The sequence below is a fragment of the Cyprinodon tularosa genome, unplaced genomic scaffold, assembly GCF_016077235.1.
Source record: "Cyprinodon tularosa strain WSP-4 unplaced genomic scaffold, ASM1607723v1 ctg270, whole genome shotgun sequence".
Lineage (NCBI taxonomy): Eukaryota > Metazoa > Chordata > Actinopteri > Cyprinodontiformes > Cyprinodontidae > Cyprinodon > Cyprinodon tularosa.
Window position 1 is genome coordinate 1,904,500 of NW_024038975.1, and position 18,852 is coordinate 1,923,351.

The 18,852-nt window shown below is 38.2% G+C and overlaps 1 protein-coding gene across 1 annotated transcript in view; it reads left to right on the plus strand.

Annotated features, from left to right (window-relative positions):
• Positions 1 to 18,852, plus strand: part of col4a1 (collagen, type IV, alpha 1) — a 73,187-nt gene that overhangs the window by 35,148 nt on the left and 19,187 nt on the right. Inside the window, exons 3-37 of the mRNA XM_038289611.1 lie at positions 2,274 to 2,363; positions 2,750 to 2,794; positions 2,890 to 2,934; positions 3,117 to 3,179; positions 3,285 to 3,338; positions 3,435 to 3,461; positions 3,544 to 3,618; positions 3,717 to 3,779; positions 3,865 to 3,900; positions 3,975 to 4,013; positions 5,880 to 5,951; positions 6,060 to 6,095; positions 6,200 to 6,259; positions 6,397 to 6,432; positions 6,523 to 6,567; positions 6,663 to 6,695; positions 7,063 to 7,123; positions 7,226 to 7,261; positions 7,647 to 7,793; positions 7,881 to 7,964; positions 8,097 to 8,180; positions 10,035 to 10,105; positions 10,245 to 10,436; positions 13,340 to 13,508; positions 13,594 to 13,686; positions 13,812 to 13,916; positions 13,993 to 14,090; positions 14,332 to 14,482; positions 14,574 to 14,687; positions 14,880 to 15,047; positions 17,557 to 17,646; positions 17,748 to 17,900; positions 17,978 to 18,076; positions 18,180 to 18,269; positions 18,390 to 18,529. Coding sequence (XP_038145539.1) covers positions 2,274 to 2,363; positions 2,750 to 2,794; positions 2,890 to 2,934; positions 3,117 to 3,179; positions 3,285 to 3,338; positions 3,435 to 3,461; positions 3,544 to 3,618; positions 3,717 to 3,779; positions 3,865 to 3,900; positions 3,975 to 4,013; positions 5,880 to 5,951; positions 6,060 to 6,095; positions 6,200 to 6,259; positions 6,397 to 6,432; positions 6,523 to 6,567; positions 6,663 to 6,695; positions 7,063 to 7,123; positions 7,226 to 7,261; positions 7,647 to 7,793; positions 7,881 to 7,964; positions 8,097 to 8,180; positions 10,035 to 10,105; positions 10,245 to 10,436; positions 13,340 to 13,508; positions 13,594 to 13,686; positions 13,812 to 13,916; positions 13,993 to 14,090; positions 14,332 to 14,482; positions 14,574 to 14,687; positions 14,880 to 15,047; positions 17,557 to 17,646; positions 17,748 to 17,900; positions 17,978 to 18,076; positions 18,180 to 18,269; positions 18,390 to 18,529 — 2,964 coding nt within the window. The remainder of the gene's footprint in view (positions 1 to 2,273; positions 2,364 to 2,749; positions 2,795 to 2,889; positions 2,935 to 3,116; positions 3,180 to 3,284; positions 3,339 to 3,434; positions 3,462 to 3,543; positions 3,619 to 3,716; positions 3,780 to 3,864; positions 3,901 to 3,974; positions 4,014 to 5,879; positions 5,952 to 6,059; positions 6,096 to 6,199; positions 6,260 to 6,396; positions 6,433 to 6,522; positions 6,568 to 6,662; positions 6,696 to 7,062; positions 7,124 to 7,225; positions 7,262 to 7,646; positions 7,794 to 7,880; positions 7,965 to 8,096; positions 8,181 to 10,034; positions 10,106 to 10,244; positions 10,437 to 13,339; positions 13,509 to 13,593; positions 13,687 to 13,811; positions 13,917 to 13,992; positions 14,091 to 14,331; positions 14,483 to 14,573; positions 14,688 to 14,879; positions 15,048 to 17,556; positions 17,647 to 17,747; positions 17,901 to 17,977; positions 18,077 to 18,179; positions 18,270 to 18,389; positions 18,530 to 18,852) is intronic.

Genomic DNA, 18,852 nt, shown 5'->3' on the forward strand with positions numbered 1-18,852 from the left:
GATGAAAGCCAGGTGTTGTGGAAATCCACCCTAAAAAAATAAACACTTGTTCTTGAAGCCAGTCTCACCTCATAACGATGCTGCCATCTAGTGGTTCATAGTAGAACAGCTCTAACTATATGAAAAAATATGACATTCAGGTAGACTTTATTATCCCATCTGTATATAATATCCAATGTTAGGAGTAACTGAGTTAGAAAAGAATAGTTTTCCAGCCTTATTGTTTAAAATAACATTGAAATGGCATTACATACAATCAGTGAATATATTTTGCTGTGGGAGATGACTGGAATTTGTTGCAGATGCAGGGACAGGGCAGGAGAGCTAAGATATATGATGCCAACTGTCTGAAAGGCGTAATGTGGGCATTTGGTTCAGCCTGTATGGATTGTAGAGGTAGACAATGCAGGTTTAGAAACTTAAAACCATGCTTAACGTTCCTTTATCTTTTTCATTTAAAGGTATAGTGGAGGATGTTCTTTTTCCGGGTGGATCATCAAAATAAGTGGTCCTGCTGCAGTAATTGTCAATCATACTGATGATATGTTTACATAAAGCTGCCCTATGTGCTGGTCCCAATTTTCTGTTACCGGTGTAGAGTCTTACATAGTGGAAATATTGCTAATCTCCTTTAGGAAAGTAAGATTGTATGAACGAAGCAAACAACATTAAATAGAGCGTGCACAAGGAGAAATGGGTTTATGCATGCTCTTGCACCCGTCTTATTTTTAAAGTGGAGAGGGCAGGTCTTTTCAAAAATGTGCAAAACATTTTTCACTATACCTTTAACTAGGGGGTTTGGTATTTTTGGATCTAAGTGCAGCATTCAACACTATTTATCACTCCATTCTATGCAGGGCCTGGAAAACTGGGTCAGTCTTTCTGCTAGAGGTTTACATCAAGTACAGAAACTTTTTGGTTCAAAGGGAAGCTTTAAAACAGAGACCACAAAAGTGACATGTGACATTCTTAGGGCTCATTGTATTCTACATGCTCCCTCTAGCTCCCTCTAGCACAGATTATAATAAAAAGCAACAAAAGTTACCATAACTATGCAGACGAAACAGCTCTTTATTACGATGTCACAAAGTAACTGTAAACCTATTTAAGCACTTGTAAATGCATAGAGGAAGTAAAGGCATGGATGTGCACAAATAGTCTTCTGATGAATAAAAACTTAACTGAAATAATAATTTTTGAATAACAGGAGGAATGGTTAGAATGTAGGTTACTAGTCAGGCTCAAAATCAGGGTGTAGTGATGAACAGAACCTACAGAGACACATAAAGACATTAACAAAGTCAGCCTTCTTTCACCTGAAGAGCATTTCCAGGATTTAAAAATTGAAAGAATAATATCTCAGCTGGAAAAAGCTGCTCTCAGGCGTTTATCTTAAGTAGACTAGATTACTGCTTTGGCATTCTTACAGATTGAACCCTACAGCTGTAGTTGATCCAGAATGCTAATGCCTGTGTTCTCACTAAAACTAAGAAATTCTATAGTTGTTACATTTACTCCCTGTATCTCAGATAATAGAGTTTCTCTGTGTGTTTTCCTGTTATGTTTTGTTCTTGTACAATATTTTCAATTCTCTTGTTGCTGTAATGTGCTATACGATTAGCTTTGCCATGCCATGCTTTGCTTGTCTACGGTATGGTGGTATGCAACATATCCAAATGGTTAGAAGTAATCCCTATAGTATAAAGGCTTATTAAATCCTGGATTTGACTGCTTCTAAGTGATTGCCTAAACAGACTGAGATGATCAAGAGAGATGCATCGGATGACAAAGAGCCTTGCAAACTCAATGATTGCATTTCTAAATTCGAGGCATAGACATTTTCCTTGGCTCACTGAAGTAAAAACTTAATGATCCTGTGATTTGGCATCTATTTGTTGAGAACAATGAAATATAAGACTCCACATTGATTACAAACATATATATAATGACACACCTTACACACCTGACACACATTTGATAGTTTAGCTTTGTTGGATTCAGGTTTAAAACTGAAAAAAAAAAAATTTAAATTAAAAATCCAAATTCATAGACATTTAGGATCATAAAAAGTAGGTAAATATTTATTTTGCCTAGGAACTTGTGATGTAGATATGTTTTTCAGGAAGTAATTGACAACTATATCTAGTCCTTTTTTTAAAGTTACGTGCCCATCTGGTTATGTCTGGTGCAAATGTATGTTAACTGTGTCGGTGCGGCTTTTCCTGAGCTAAAGGATCTGATTTTATTTTTTTATATTGTCTTGCATATCACAGGGTGAGCGTGGATTTCCTGGTCTACAGGGTAATATGGGATTCCCAGGAATGCAGGGGCATGAGGGGCCTCCAGGGCCAATGGGCCCCAAGGTAGGTACACACTTTTAGACTATTTAAATTGGAATCTTTTTTTAAGATTATTGAAAAAATTGGAAGCATTTCCTAGCGATCCAAAACTTGTGTTAATGAATAAATGGAATCCCATCTCTTCACCAAAGAAGCTCCAATCTTGACACTTTTGTTTTTATTTTTTACTCTCACATGACACATGTTAATTTCTTATTCAAATCAGCAGAGCAGCTGTTAGATTTTACATCAGTGAAACTGAGTAAGCTCTGGATGACTAAGGATTTACCAAACCCACTCATATAGCCCTTTTATACATCACCAACATTTTTATTCTTTTGAACTGATATTTAAGCTTTTTCAGAAATATTTCAGATATAATTGTAATAATGAAATAATTTATCCAATAGGGTGATCTAGGAGCACCTGGTGCTCCGGGATTAAAAGGAGTGCGCGTAAGTAAACAACTATATAATATAAAACTACACGACCCTAACTCCACTGCTTCAGTAGAAGCTTTTGTGTTAACCGGATGCTTGTTATTTTTCAGGGTCCTCCTGGGCAACCAGGGTTTCCAGGAAATCCAGGACTACCAGTATGTTTATCACACATGCTGTTCCATTGTACTGAATTATTCTAAGAATGCCTCCATTTGAGGATTTTATCAGCTAAATATATTATTATACTCCTTTCTGTGTGTTGATGTCTGTTTAGAAATTCTATCACAACTTAATGCTTAACTATTAAAACTGACTTTTTCTATAATCTTAATCTTAGGGGCTCAACGGAAATGACGGTCCCCCAGGTCCGCCTGGAATCCCAGGATGCAATGGGACCAAAGTAAGCTGCCTTTGTTTCTCATAGATTTGGAAGAACATTGTTGATTATATTGTTTTATGAACTGATACGTTTGTTCCCTCTAATGATTTGATGTCTGTGTTTCAGGGTGAAAGAGGAATGGACGGTCTGAATGGTTTTCCTGGACTTCAAGGGCCGCCCGTAAGCAGAACCGTTCACTTTTTAAATGATTGTTACAGAAACTGGATTTCTTTCTAGTTATTAATTGGTTGGTTTAATTTATTATTGTTTCTTCAGGGCCTACCAGGACTGCAAGGAATGAAAGTGAGTTTTGGCTTTAATATCTGTTCTATAGTTTTACAAACCTTTGACTCCAACAACCTGACAATGACTTTCTCTTCTACAGGGAGACCCTGGTGGTGTAATTGGGTTTGTCCCTTTTAAAGGAGACAGAGGGCTACCTGGCACACCTGGACTACCTGTGCGTACTGTAGCATGTTGGTTTGAGCAACTTCAGGCATGTCAGAAACCATATTGGATTGTAATGATTTCCTTCTTCTACCTGTCTTCCTCTCCAAGGGAACTGTTGGACAAGTTGGACCAACTGGACCCCCCGGACCCCGAGGATATCCAGGACTCAAAGTAAGTAACACAAAAGTCAAAGCAATAATACAAACTGAAGATCTCACTGAAGTCATCCTCTTAACTAATTATAACTAACTGACAGGGTGATCCTGGACCGCCCGGCCCTCCAGGAGAGAAAGTAAGATCCTTTTTCAGCATTTTTCATCCTTTTTCTATCAATGATTTTACAATAACTTTATCATTTGTCTCCAGGGTGACAGATTGGCCTTTGTGAGTGAAAAAGGACAGAAGGTGAGAGTTATTTTTTTAATTAATAGGAATTTTAGATTAGCTAACATGGGACTTGGATGATTTTCCAACAAATTTTCCGCTGACATAGTAATGTGAATATATTAAACTTGAAACAGACACCAAAAATGTGTGAAATAGGCACATAGTATAGGTCATCTTTGTGTATACTTAGAAATCTTGGAATTTTTAGCATCTTAAATCAGCAATACAGGTGCTTACAAACATTAGACCAAATTTGAATATTTGTCCAAATCTTTATTTCGAATTCAGCCTCTTCAAAGCTGACAGCGATTAGCTCAAAAGAACTATACAGGCTAACTTTTTAACTGGGGATCCAACAATTTATTTTACCAACAATTCGATTCATATCATGATTCATGGTGATTAATGGACAATTTTGGTTCATTTAGAACAGGGGTCACCCATCTCTTTTAGTCTGAGAGCTACTGAGTCAACAGAAGGAGGGGTCAGTGTTCACCTAAACTTTAAGCACAATAAGCATACTTTTATTGTTTCTTTTAATCATAAATTTTATTTTAGATCCTGTCATTTTGCAATTTCTATACATTCTTAAATGCTCTCTATGATTAATATGACGAAATGCTCTATAAATAATTAAAAAAGAAAAGAAACTGAATAACATAAAATTTAAAACTTATCCCACAGGTGAGTTGTGCTGTTTTTAGAAGATGCTGAGGGCCCTTCACATGGTCCCTTAGGGCCTCTTGGTGCCCGCCTTGGTAACTCCTGATTTGGAACGATCCGATACGAGATGATTCACTGACTCGAAATCGACTCAGTAAATCTTGAATCAAAAATGTAACCAATGTGACTGTGAAATAAATCTCCTAGATTTTTGTTATTTCTTTTGAAGAAACTTAGTTATAAATTAAATAAATATGCACATAAACAAAACATAGGAAAAAATACTGGCAAAACATTCAAATTTTATTTTAAATTCAACTAACACTCCAGAATAAATCAATAGGAGGTTAACCTGTCTGGTATTATTTTAAATAAATTAACCATTTTTAAATTAGATTGCATCTCATTAAAGTGCAATAAATATCTGAACAATAGGTTTACCTGCTTTTTCCACTGTTTTTTATTTTTTATTTTACTTGAAATTATTATAACTTGTAATAAAGACTCAGTCGAGCACTTCATCAAATAAACAATCCTAACATTGATTCTTCTTCCATCAGTGACAGTAAGCACAACAAAGGTCATTGTTGTTAACCATATCTGTCTGCTCCAAGGTATTGTGTGTCCATAGGTCAGAGGATTAGATTAGATTACTTAGTTTCTAAGAAGCTGGTCAAGCTTTATCAAGGCGTAATTAGGTATCTGACTCTGTTCACAGCTGTACATCATTTCCCTGCACAACTAAGTAGGCCTAGCACTGAGGCCTACTTCCATCGGTGACAGTATCCAGGCTGACATACTATTGTGAAAAGTAACAACAGATATTACAACCTGTAACAGTACAGAGGAGCAGGAAGAAGGAAAATATTAAGGGAAAAGTCAGCTGTTGGATCCTGCGTAAGGAAGCAGCATGGCCTGCCTCCGACAGCAGATGGAAATAAAGTCCTTACTTGGTGAAACTCAGCTGTATTGATTAATATCTGTAGATATCAGGACTCAAACTGAGCCCGCCTCACTATAAACCTAAACAATGTCTGAAAATGTTCTTAAAAACTATATTCCATTTAGGGTGGCCCCTGCCCCCACTTTCTCAGTGTTTTTTATCATATATCAAATAATGCTTATATGCTGTCTTTTGAGGATATTAATTTCAATTTTCTATATTAAAAGGACTGGTATGTGTTCACCTGTGACCATTATAGTGTTAATGTTTCCTTGCAGGGTGAAAAAGGACTCATAGGCCCACCTGGTCCACCTGGAAGATATGAAGAAGTGAAAGCAAACACCACATGGGTACGACCATGGCTACTCACTTAGTGCTTTGAAACTGAAATTCCAAATTAAAACATTTAGAATGTGTCATTAACTGATTGTGCTTCTGGTTGCATTTAATTCCCACAGCATATAAAAGGAGACAAGGGTGACAAAGGAGAGAAAGTAAGTATTTCATCTTAATATGATGCGATGTAGCCTTTGCTTTTAAGAAAAAGTATTTTTATTATTATTGACCTTTTATTAAAACATTCATTTCTTTTTTTTAGGGCCTCTGTCTCCCTTATCAGAAAGGATTCAAAGGCGAACCTGGCCCACCTGGAGCAGAGGTATGTCATGGTCAATTTTACCTTTGAAACAAATAAGAACTGAAGAGATAATTTACATTAGATTCTCCCGGAAGAGTAAATACTTGTTTGGAAGCGTATCTACTATCTACGTTTTAACCTTTTATGTCAATGTTTAGGGTAAACCTGGTAAAGATGGAAAGGTTGGCACAAAGGTAAAACTAATATTTATCATCTATCTGCAAAACAAACACTTTCTTTTAAAGTTTTCAACTCTAATTAATCATCAACTTATTTTACTGCAGGGAGAAAAAGGCAACCAAGGGCTTCCCGGATATCCTGGTTCAACTGTAACTACCCCATGCTTTACAAGTTTATATATTCCAATAATTAACCCATCCAGTCATTTATATTAATCTTCTGACATTTTTGTATCTGATTTTAGGGTGTAAAGGGAGATAAAGGACCACCGGGTTTTGTGAGTTACTCTGCTTCTTCTGGTGTTTACTTGGATTTATTTTCCTTTTTTTTGTTAATGTCTTGGTTAATTAATAAAAGCAATAGAAGTAATCATTCCCAGTTTATTGACAACACTCCATTTTTACAAAAAATGTCCTCTCAAGTCGCTTGGCGATAGAAAAAAAAACTTCATAAACATAAATATAGAGTCATTTCAGTCATTTTAAAAATAATCAGTGTTAAATACAGACTATGTTGATTTTTACACATAATCCACTAATCAATAATGTTCATATGCTCATCTGGCAGCAGAATAATTGATACTGTTGTTAAAATGTAGTAGAAAAGTATGAGCTAATGTCATTAATTATGTGGTTGTACTGTAGGGTGAAGGTCCACGTGGCCCCCCTGGGCCTCCTGGTCCTCCAGGGGGACACGGAGCAAAAGGTATAGACGATACTTTTATGTGTCCATTAACTCACAGACACAATAGATCGCTTCTAACATGACCTACTTTCATTCATTGCTCAATTCCTTTTCCAACCACAGGTGACCGTGGTTTTCCAGGTCAAACAGGTCCACCAGGTAAAATGTTAGAATAGACACTTCTTGACCTTAATCTATTTTGAGCATGCTAACGATAGAACTCTAGTTTCATTTGAATTTTAATTGTTTATCAGCGTTTTTATGTAACAGAGGCAGTTGTAGAAGGCTTCATAATGCAGGATCTTAGGAGTTTAAGGGGAATCTTAGATTGGAAGGTGGTTATTTGTTTGGATGTCACTGGCAAATGTGTCCGTTTATGTTAAACTGATAATATAGTAAGAAATTTTAGTCATTTACTTCAAAGCTCTGTCTTATTTTGATGTATATTCATACAAATTACTCGAAGTCTCAATGGAAATAAAAAGTAGGGAATATTTTATAAGAATATCTGATGCAAAATTAATGGATTTGTTTTGTATGACAGGCCGTTTCATAGAGGGTCCTCCTGGCGAGCCTGGTCAGAAGGGTGAAACGGGAGAAAAGGGTGACAGAGGCTTCGATGGACAATCTCTTCCAGGACCACCAGGACGACCGGGGGAAATCGGAGCCCCTGGGCCACCGGGTCCACCACGTAGGGCTAATTTATTACTTCATTTACTTTGTTGTGCTTCCAAAACTGTTTTTTGTAATTCACCACGTGCATGTATGGCTAACGTAGTTAACCCTGAAGAGTGCAATATGGAGAAAGGAGACCGTGGTCCAGCTGGACCTCCAGGATTATCAGGGGAAGATGGGCAAAAAGGTAATGATTGCTGATATTACTGATATATGTTTCAACGGTTTTAAGGGACAGCGGCGGCTGCTGATGCTCAAATTTTTAACAAGTTCATTAAGGCACAGCATAGTTTCTTGATAGAATTTTGCCTAATTTTAGGTGAGAAAGGAGATGCCTGTGTTACTTGTGAAGGCAGCGGCACACCTGGATTACCTGGCCCAGCAGGGGTTAAAGGAGAGCGAGGTAGGTAAACCATGAGCACAAACCAATGATGAATGTTTAAGTTCAATGTTCAAAAAGCTTGTGTGCAGTTAAAAGAAGAACATTTGGTTGCTGATATGCCAACACAGTATTTTCCACTTTTGGGGAAAAACTAGATGGCAACCCACTTAAGGTATTATCAATCATTGTACTACCTAAAGAGCTGCCATAAACTAAACATCTAAAATTTCTTACCCAGAAAGAAAAAAGAAAACTATTGTGTTCAGGTCTTAGTTCACATTTCTTAGTTTTATGTGTAGGTGTTGCATTAGCTTCAGTAATACACTATGTTAGGTTAAGGTTCCTTTTCTGCAAGGATCAATGTGGTTTCTAGGCTTTTCCATTCCATGTGGAACCAATTCTATTGAGCATAAAGTCCTCCATTATTGCCTTGCATTGCTGCCGCTGATGAACATTAAGATCGGCTTGTGTAACCCCCCCCCCCCCCCCCCCCCCCCCACACACACACACACACACAGCAATAAGTTTTCATGAGTTTATTTAAATTTTGAAAGAATCCCCCCAAACACAAGACGTCATTGAGACGTTGGTTTTCAGCCTAAATCTGGTCGGTCCGTCATATTCTTGATTTAGTCCAGAAATACTTGTTGAAAATTGTGCTGTATTTGGTCCATCTGATTTTGTCCCACTGTAGTCCAATAATAGATATTGAAAAAACATTGCAAACAGGCTTTTCATCGATCTGGAAATTACGGCTTTTCACCTTTAGCTTTTCAACCTAACGTAGACATTGTTTAAACGTAAATCATGTTGTCTTTAGACATAAGACTCTTTTATGCCCTTTGACATGAGGATCTGGTTTCTCCACTTGTGTAGAAAATACCTGACACAAATGAGGCAAATAAAGTTGTACCAATGGAAAGGCGCCATCAGTTCCTTTGTTACCTGCATGGAAGATGTGTTTCTATGAATTGTTTTTTCTAGTGTGTATCTGGTCAGTCATTTTGTAGTTGTTGAAAGAAACCTGTTCTGGTCTTGAACATAAAGAATTAAGCCTTTATATATTCCAATCACATCTGTCCTGCTGTAAACAGTTTGCAAACTAATTTCTTGCTGTTTTCAAACTGAAAAGGAGATGGTTTTAGAAAGCTTTGATTAGTGAAAACTTCTTAAGGAACTGAGGGCTGGTAGTGGCTTTTTTAGAAGCAGAAGTTGCTCTCATCTTTTGGTTCCTGGATCCTGCCTTTGGTCTTTGCTGATTGGGCTCTCGACCATGTAGCCAGTTATATGCCCTGCCTGGATGAGAGGTCTTCTCCCAATGATAATATCCGCTTTCCTGTGGAAAAACCCAAATTTCAGTGTAAAGGTTCAGTTTACCTAAAAAAGATAAATGTTGATCATTGTGTAGCATATGCTTTCCAATTAGATTAAGTACCATCATTTGTGAAAAGTTCTTTGTAGAAAACTCAGTTCCTAAGAGAAACAAATTATATTGATTAATTACATGTACCCTGATAGTTCATAAAAATACTACTTGTATATTAAATAGTACTTGTACAGTGTTTAATACCTGCTTTGTTTCAAAAAGATGATTTTACTCAGACAAAGAGCCTCATAAGCAGACATATTCCAATTTATTGACTATTGTAATAATGACTGTTTTGTGCAACAGGGGCACATGGAAGTTCATGAGCTGCTATGAAAATGTCATGACAATTGCAACTGTTAAATTCTGTAAACTGGACTTCAGTTTTATCTAATAGGATTTGGATATTTGTTTTCAGGTGTCTCTTATTTACATTGAAATTAATTAGTTAGAGTTTTGCAGGTAAAAATAAAAGAGTTTTGAACCCAATGGTCTGTTTTACTTGACAGGTCCCCCAGGTCCAGTTGGGGGTAAAGGAGAGAAGGGTCGTTCTGGGCCACCTGGAGAACCTGGAATTCCTGTGAGTTTAAAACAATGTCTTCATGTCAATTATATAACAGTTGCACAGATCCAAAAATAAATAAGAAATACATGATATCTAAATGATATCCATATTTTAACTGATAGTAATGTGTACCACCACATGTATTTTTGTGCAGGGTCCTGCAGGAACTCCTGGATTGATGGGGGCCCCTGGTGCTGTAGGTGAACCTGGAGACATTTTTATAGCGCCCGGGTATAAGGGGGAGAAAGGTCTTCCTGGATTTCCTGGATCACAGGGACAACCAGGCAAAGATGGACTGCCAGGGAGAGATGGATTTCCAGGTCAACCAGGTCTCAAAGGAGAACCTGTAAGTGCATTGATACAGTCATTTAGCCCTGCAGCTATGCTTATTTTAGTTATTAAGTATGTAACTGATCACTCTGAAGCAGGGGGGGATCTAGGATTCTAGGAGATCAGGGGCTTAGCCCTGAGGGTGAAGATGAGAGAGTAGACTTTCTGCTAAATCCCGTTCTAATGTAAAATATGACAGATTACTGGATTAAAGAAGTTTCTAGTATACAACATGCTATCATACATAAAAATTCCCCCCTCCATAGCATGGGAAGAAATTCATTTATCTACAAGTCTTTTAACAGTGCAACTCTAAATTGATCTAGTCTTATGTTGGGAACTTGTTGTTTCACAACAGCTGCTATGAATTAGTGCAATCAACTCTTAGTAGGTCCACTCAGAGTTGAGTACGTGTGTGGCAAGTATGAAACGCCATTATCAGTGGAGCACCTATTCAATGAGTCACCATTACAACAGGCAACAGTTCACACAACTGGAACCAGAGATTTTAATGCAGAAATAAAAAAAAATGGATAATGTGTTTAAAGGACAAAGAAACAGCACTACAGCTGCAAAGGAGAGGAAGATGGCGAAGAAGAAGATTGTTGATCGAATTACATGAAGATTGTTCCTCGAGTTAATGCAAGGGTTTATATGAAGTGGGCTAAGCCAGGCCTTTTTTACATTTATTAAAAGCACTCTCCTCTCTGTTGTCCCATTTGTAGATCACTAAAATAAGATTCTTCCTGATCAAAATCACAATCTTCGACGGTATTGTAATAATATATTTTCTACAATACATTTTTGCAGCAGAAACTGAATTTCAGAAAGTAAAAAACTAAATTATACCTCTAAGAATTAAGTTTGATATACTTAAAAATATTTACACATTTTAAGTGGCTGTTTTTACATTTATCAGCTTGACTGAATATGTATTTAGCATATATCTACATTTCTTCATAGTCAAAAAAATATAAATCCTGTTGTGACCATAATAACACTACGGGTTTATCTATTGAATGGTAGTGTATCAATGTATCTATTTACCTGGCAGCAGGTGATAATTAAGTCTAAAAATGTTGTTCTAATAGATAGAACTTGTGCATCATCTCATGGGTTCCTCCTAATGTGTATTCTGTTGTCTTTTACACAGTAAATGCTAAGTGGCTGTTTTGCGCTACTTTGGATGTTATCATCCCAATAAATGGTCGTTATTAGCGATCATCATTCCCATAGAATGGCTTCAGATTGTACCAGTAGGCTCATTAGGTTGTTATCACTGAATGATAAAGTTGAAAATGAAGAATGATCTGCATGTCGCTCATATTAAGCAAACCAAAAACAAATAAATCTAATTTCCTGTCAACTGAGTTGTAGAATCCCCTTCTTATAAATATTTAAATCTCTGTGAAAAAATGCTGATCAGTCTTTAATAAGCTCCTCGTCAAACGGACATGCAATGTTTATTTTTAAAACCTAATGTGTCTAACGGACATTTTTTTTTTAATGCACAAATCTGTGAGATAAATCTGACCAAATCAGGAAATAAAACAAAGTGACTGGCTCTAAGGAGAGCGGAGACAGAGTTCAGGGAACAAAACCTGTTCCCGACCAGTTTAGCCCTGGGGAGAATGATAGTACGGTGACTGAAACAGAGGTTCAATTAACTCTCTTTGTGAAACGGAAAACTCAAAGTTTCCCTGATTTCAATTTTAGAAAACTTTTCAGTAAACCTGCTTCTTGAAACGGACCCCTAATGACTCAATGCTGTTGTTTCTTCTTGGATGCAGCCCTGTGCACACACTGTGCAGTCATATGTCAGGACACTTTGTATTGTACATCAGTTAAAGCTTTTAAGCAGAGGTGGATGGAGTTTATTTGTCTGTCTTCTCGGGAAGAAAAAGATGCTGTTGAGTCTTTTTCAAATCAAATAAACCTGATTTACAGTGCACCTTCCAACGCCACATTATAATGACCAAAACAGTTTACAGAATATTAATGAAGGATATTATTTCACTATACTAATATAAATTATTACTGAAAATTAAAAAGATTTTTTAAATACATAACCCTTGTTTTGGGCTTTGAACAGATGCAAGTCAGTGAGTGAATATAGTTCTTAGGGAAGACTATTCCAGGATGTTAGACCAGCCACTAAATATGAATGATCCTCACATCGGTTACCCCTAGAGGGACAGGCCTCCAGCAGATATTGGCCAGCAGACCATAAAACTCTGCTGGTCTAGTGGGTTTTCACACAAAGCCATTCAATTGTATGTGTAATGCAAAGAGCTACATAAGGCCCTAGAATGGATTCCTGCGGCACACCATACATCAGTGGAATCGAGGAGGAGTAAACCAGATCAAATACCATGTAGGGGGCAGGGCTCTGTATATTAAATGTACTTAAATCATTAAGCTGTAACTCAGTACTTTTTGCTAAAGCTGAAGTAAAGAAAAGCTGTTATAAATGCTTGCTATTGAGAATTGAGGAACCTATTGGACCATTCTCTGTTGTAGCTTGTAGAAACTGTTCAGGTACATACATTTTGTAACCATAGTCTGAGACTTCTCCTTTGTATTGAAGAAAAAGTTGTATCTCAATTTGCATTTTTCTTTGTCAAACTATGTCCCTAAAAAGCAAACGCATTTTAATGGACAGACTTCAGCAACTCAGGAGGATGAATTTTGGGTCATACATTTTTGTCTGACTTTGAAAGTACCTTTGAGCCTCAGCCTGTTTTAACACAGCAGTGTTCCAACTGCAGGTTGCTGTTGCCGAACCGCCAGAATTGATAAAGACTCCTGGATATATTTAAACATTTTCGGAAAAACTCACAAATATCCAAGTGTCTGTGATGGTTAGAATTTTGCACAGGCAAGTGCATTTTAAGTTATTTTGTCATGTCTCTATCACAGGCCAAAGAGGGTATAAAAGGAGAACGTGGACCAGAGGGGGAACCTGGTCTGACTGGTCCTCCTGGAGAAAGGGGGCCCCCTGGGATTCCAGGGTTTGGCCGACCAGGTGAACCTGGAGAGAAAGGCAGTCAGGGAACACCAGGCCGTCCAGGAGTTCCAGGACAACCTGGTAATCATTAGAATAAACACTAGAAACACAGCGAGTTATTGCATTAAAACTTTAGCATTTCACTGAAAATGTCCATATGTAAAAGGCATAAAGGGAGAACCCGGTAAAGGTGTTAGCACTCCAGGACCCCCGGGGCCACCTGGACCACAAGGATTTAATGGAATACCAGGACTGCAAGGTAAGTAGCAGCACGGTCATCATAAATACATCTATTTTAAAGGTGTTTCTTATTTAATTCTCAGATCCTACTCAGGTCACTGATCTTCGTTGAGTTTATAATGCTAAGTATTTTTTTTCTTGCAGGTGAAATAGGACTGCCAGGTGACCAAGGTCTACCAGGTTTTCCTGGACAAAAGGGTGAACTTGGACCACCTGGAATTGGATTTCCTGGCCCACCGGGTCCTAAAGGTAAAACAGATGACATATAATACCCCACTGTGGGATTTCAAAAGTAACCATGAGAAAACGATCTGTATGTTTCCAGGACTCAGTGGAATTCCTGGAACTAAAGGATCACCTGGAGTGCCAGGTAGACCAGGACAGGATGGCCTGACTGGAAAACCTGGTCTACCAGGACAAAAAGTGTGTATTTTTCCACATGTATTTGTGCTGTTGATTAAACACGTGAAAAGAAAACCTAAGCTGTGAAATTCCTAGTATATTCTTTTATAGCCTCTGATAAAGATTGCACAAAACCATTAAAAAAAATTTTTAATTGCCGCACATATCTAAAATTTGGCAGTGAAGAATTACTTAGGAAATATATGCAATTCCTTAAAAATATCTTTAGATTTTTGACAGGTCCTCTTTTCAAACATTTTAGGGTGAACCTGGACGGGGTCTTCCTGGACCAAAAGGTTCACAGGGCAACCCAGGAGTCACTGGTTTCCCAGGAGACAAGGGTGGCGTGGGTTTCCCAGGTATTCCGGGGCCAGAAGGAAAGACAGGACCCCCAGGACCTCAGGGTGTTAAAGGTAACAATGGAAGCTGTGAAAAGTCAAGCTTAATTGTGCTTTGTACACAATGTGAGCTAATCATTATTGAATATGTTTCATTAAAAAAAAGGTGAAGTTGGACCTCCAGGACCACCTGGTCAGATTGGCCAACCAGGGGCTCCAGGGAAAGGCTTACCTGGACCACAAGGACCCCAGGGACCACGTGGAGAACCAGGACCCCATGGTAAACACAAACTCACTACCTTTCCTAGCATTTTTACTTTTATAAACCAGGACCTTTAATGATGCGGGTAATGCTGCAATTTAAGTAGAAAAACAAACATTTGAATAAGTATACTTTTATACATTAATCGAAAGTATATTATGTTAAGTATATCTTAATTCAAAGAAAATGAACGGCATTTTCTTTATACAGGTAGAGAAGGTATAAAAGGAGCAAAGGGCTACCCTGGCCCTCCAGGTCTGGATATGCCGGGGCCTCAAGGAGACAAAGGAAGCCCTGGCCTCCAAGGAATCCCAGGGGTCAAAGGAGTGCCAGGTTTACCAGGTGTGCCAGGCAGAGATGGGTTGATTGGGTACCAAGGTGAGTGAATCAAACAGAAGTGTTTTTAGTTCTAAAACATTTTAAAATGTTTTCTTTAATCATCTTTATCAGCTGAGATTCAGTAAAGCAAAAATAATTAAATTTCTCTATTTTCTGTTTTCACTCAAAACAAGCTCTGTTTGTCTCAATACTTACAGTTTTGTGTTACAGATAAAGATAAAATTATTTTGGATAGTCAAACCAAATCTTGCTAAATCTTTCATCATCTTTCATTATATTTTAGGCTGCTGGATCACATAGGGACCACTTTCTCTTATTCTGCATCATTCTGTCTCTACTCTCCCATTTGGCAGTATTTGTCAAGTTCCACTCATAACTTAATGCTCTCTCAGCTTTTTCTCATCATAGTAGTTTCATCTGGTCTGTTCCTGTTTGGCTGTGACTCCATCCTAGATTGAAATATTGCCGTGCTGCTGCCATCAACATCTTAGTTAATAGATATTTGAGCTTGGCATGTTTTTCCATGTAGTCCTGTTTCTCTGACTGTGATTATCAGAACTGGCTTGGAGCTCATCTGCCTGGTTGCGTCTTTCCTGGATGGGGTCCGCCTGTTTAACTACTTAATAGTTACTTTTTTTATATCTGCTTCTCTCTCCTTGAACCCAAATCGGCCTCAGCAGATGGTCGCTAGCACTGAGCCCGGTTGTTTTGCAGGTTTCTTCCTGTTAAAAAGGAGTTTTCCTCTCCAATCTTGCTGCATGCATGCTCGATATGAGGGATTGCTGAAGAGTCATGTGACGTTTACAACGCATGTCCTTTAAGCAGCAAAAAAAGTGCCTGCTACTTAATTTTTTATGCTTGTACACATTAAAGGCAGAGGTGCGTCAGGAGCATCTATGATGCTCCTAAAGCGTCCAGTAAAGTGTGTCCAGATGCATCTGATGCTTCTGCTGCTCCTGTGTTCAATGGCAGAGGACAGCTTGCTGTGATAAGCTGGTTAAAAAGTAGTTTTAATATATTTTTAAGCGAGACAGTAAATCTTAAAACATCGTCTTTGTAGTCAGTTCATCAAGATTACGATCCTGCCTTCAAATTTTATTTTGCTGTCAGAGCCGCATAGACCCCCACATACAGCAGCAGCAGTGCCCTGTCACTGGGAATCCCCAGCAGCTGCTGCCTCAATCCCAGTCAATTCTTGGAGGATTTTCCCCTAATGTTTGTGGTGGGTGGGAGTAGATGTTAGCGTTTTTCAGGTATGTGGTACAAACTGCAGGCACCTGAGTAATGAAAGCAAACATATTTTGCCGGCAGGTTTCGACATGTTTAGCTAATTTAGCCGTTAATAGACTGTTTCAGGGGAGTTGTCATACCTCTACATCAGCAGTGCTGTGTCGGTTTCTCTGTCAGCTCCAAGATCAGCTTCTCTGATTGGTTGATGTGGCGCGCCGAGCAGCAAAAGTACAAATTTTCAAACTCCAGCAGCTGCTGCTTGTTAAGCTCGTCATACGCCTCAGATGCTGAGAAGCTCATGATGCACTGCTCCTGCTGCTCAGATGCTCGTGCTGCAGGAGCTTTTGGTGCGCCTTGATGCGTATATCAACCATTCACTTTGCATGTAAAAGGGCTGATTCTGCTGCTTCAATCGCGTGCAGTGTGAATGTAGCATCAATGACATAAAGCAAGCGAAAATCGTCATTGCAGGCTCATCCAGAAGGAGCATATCTTGCAAGTCTATGACCATAAACAAGTAACTGGTTTTCTTAACCAATCTGTCAGTATTGTCTATTTAAAGTGCCTTGAGATGACTGGGTTATGAAAAGGCATTATATAAAAAAATCTAAATCCAGATTGAACATAATTCATCTTTTTGTTCCAAGCTCGAAAAAAAATAAATCATTTCATAATAACAGGACTGAGATGTTTTTTTTCTTCTGATTTTTAGCAGATTGTGCTCTTTAAAGTGTAATACCACCAATAACCCATAGGTTTTAATTTTCTGGATTAATCTTTGAAGAATTAATCTAATTTTACACATCTCTGAGATATGTTTATGCCTTTGGTAGCTTTTGGAAGCTCATCAATTAGTTCTAAATGTGGCCGTTATGGAACCCCATGCAAGTTCAGTTCTTAAAAGTACTTAAATTTTTGTCCCATTTTCCACTTATAACCAGATCAGTTTTCATTGAGGTGTGTAGTCCATTTAAAATGAGGGGCTCAGCAAACAACCATGCAGATACGTGCTCACTGTTCTATGGTTGACAGCCATGGAGTATTAACAGTGTAATTGCTATAGAACAGTTTAATTGCTGTTTTTATGTTTTACCTTTTCTAAATATTAAACCTAAGAATTTTTTTTAAAAAGTCTAAAATTTGATGCTCAAATTATTTAATTTCCAGATTTTTGATGAACAAAGATATAGTTATGAGTAGTGTAATAAAAGCGTTGCATTTTAATCCTATATTAATCTGATTTTTAGCCTCTCCAGCCCACCGTCCTCAGATTTGAGTTGTGGTTATAAAACGCTATGTGGTTCTGTATCTGTTTTAGGTCCCAAAGGTGAAATGGGGGTTATGGGAATTCCAGGAACACCAGGTTTTCCTGGACCAGCAGGTCAACCTGGATCACCTGGTCTGAGAGGTTAGACACACAAAACAAAAATGATCATAAATGGCTTATTAGCCCTTCTTTTAGTTCTCTCAGCAGCAGTAAAAATCTTGTTGTGTGACCTTAAATCATAGGTGATCCTGGTCTTACTGGACCAAGAGGAGAGGAGGGAAAAGAAGGAGAGAAAGGTGAGAGGGGAGATCAAGGTCCTATGGGACCTCCAGGAAAACTGACTGATTATGATATGGAGCACATGAAAGGCGAAAAGGGAGACACTGGTGACCCAGGTAATATTTAGCAACAGAGGCAGTTTCCTTTTATTTTCTACTTAATCCAATATTAATATAAATTCTCCACAAACAAGGTCAACCTGGTGTTGCTGGAGTCAAGGGTATCCCTGGCATTCAAGGAGACCCCGGAATGGCCGGTAAAGATGGTGAACCTGGATCACCTGGCCAGCCAGGTAGCCTAAATGACTAACTTAATTACAGACTATTTTACTGCACATTTATGAAATCCAATTTTATATATGGCTGTTTCGATTCAATGGTTCTGATGCTTCTAAGGCGAGAAGGGAGACCCTGGTTTTCCTGGAGATCCTGGTACCATGGGACCCCCTGGGCCAAAAGGCGGCATTGGAGACATGGGCATACCAGGTAGATGCATTCTAGGAAACATTTAGTATATATGTACGCGTATATATGTGGAATATTTATATATGCTTTCAAATAAGTGCTTGTAAATTAATTTGTTTTGCTTCTATGTATAATGTATAGGTCCGATTGGTCCAAAGGGTTCTAAAGGAGATATTGGTACACCGGGTCATCCTGGGTTCAAAGGGACAGATGGTGAAAAGGGGGACCCGGGAATACCTGGTGAACCAGGTATTGGTGTTCCTGGATATCCAGGAGACAAGGTAAAACACTGGAATGAAACTAGTAGTTCTTGTATTAGAACATATTTGAGCTTTTTAATGTTTTACACTGTCTTCGGTGCATTATATTGCATATATAGCATGGAAATTCTGAAGTGGGAAAAAAATATTTCAAAACTTTTTCACAAAATATCCTGCAAACTTTTTATTTTTACACTGCTCTTTTTCCATAATACCCCTACTCCACTATTCACCTTAAATAGTCCATCCATTTTCTGTCACCCTTATCTCGGCTGGGGTCACAAGGGGGGCGTGGTGCCTCTTTGTCTCTATGGGAAGAAGATGGGCTCACCCTGGACAGGTCG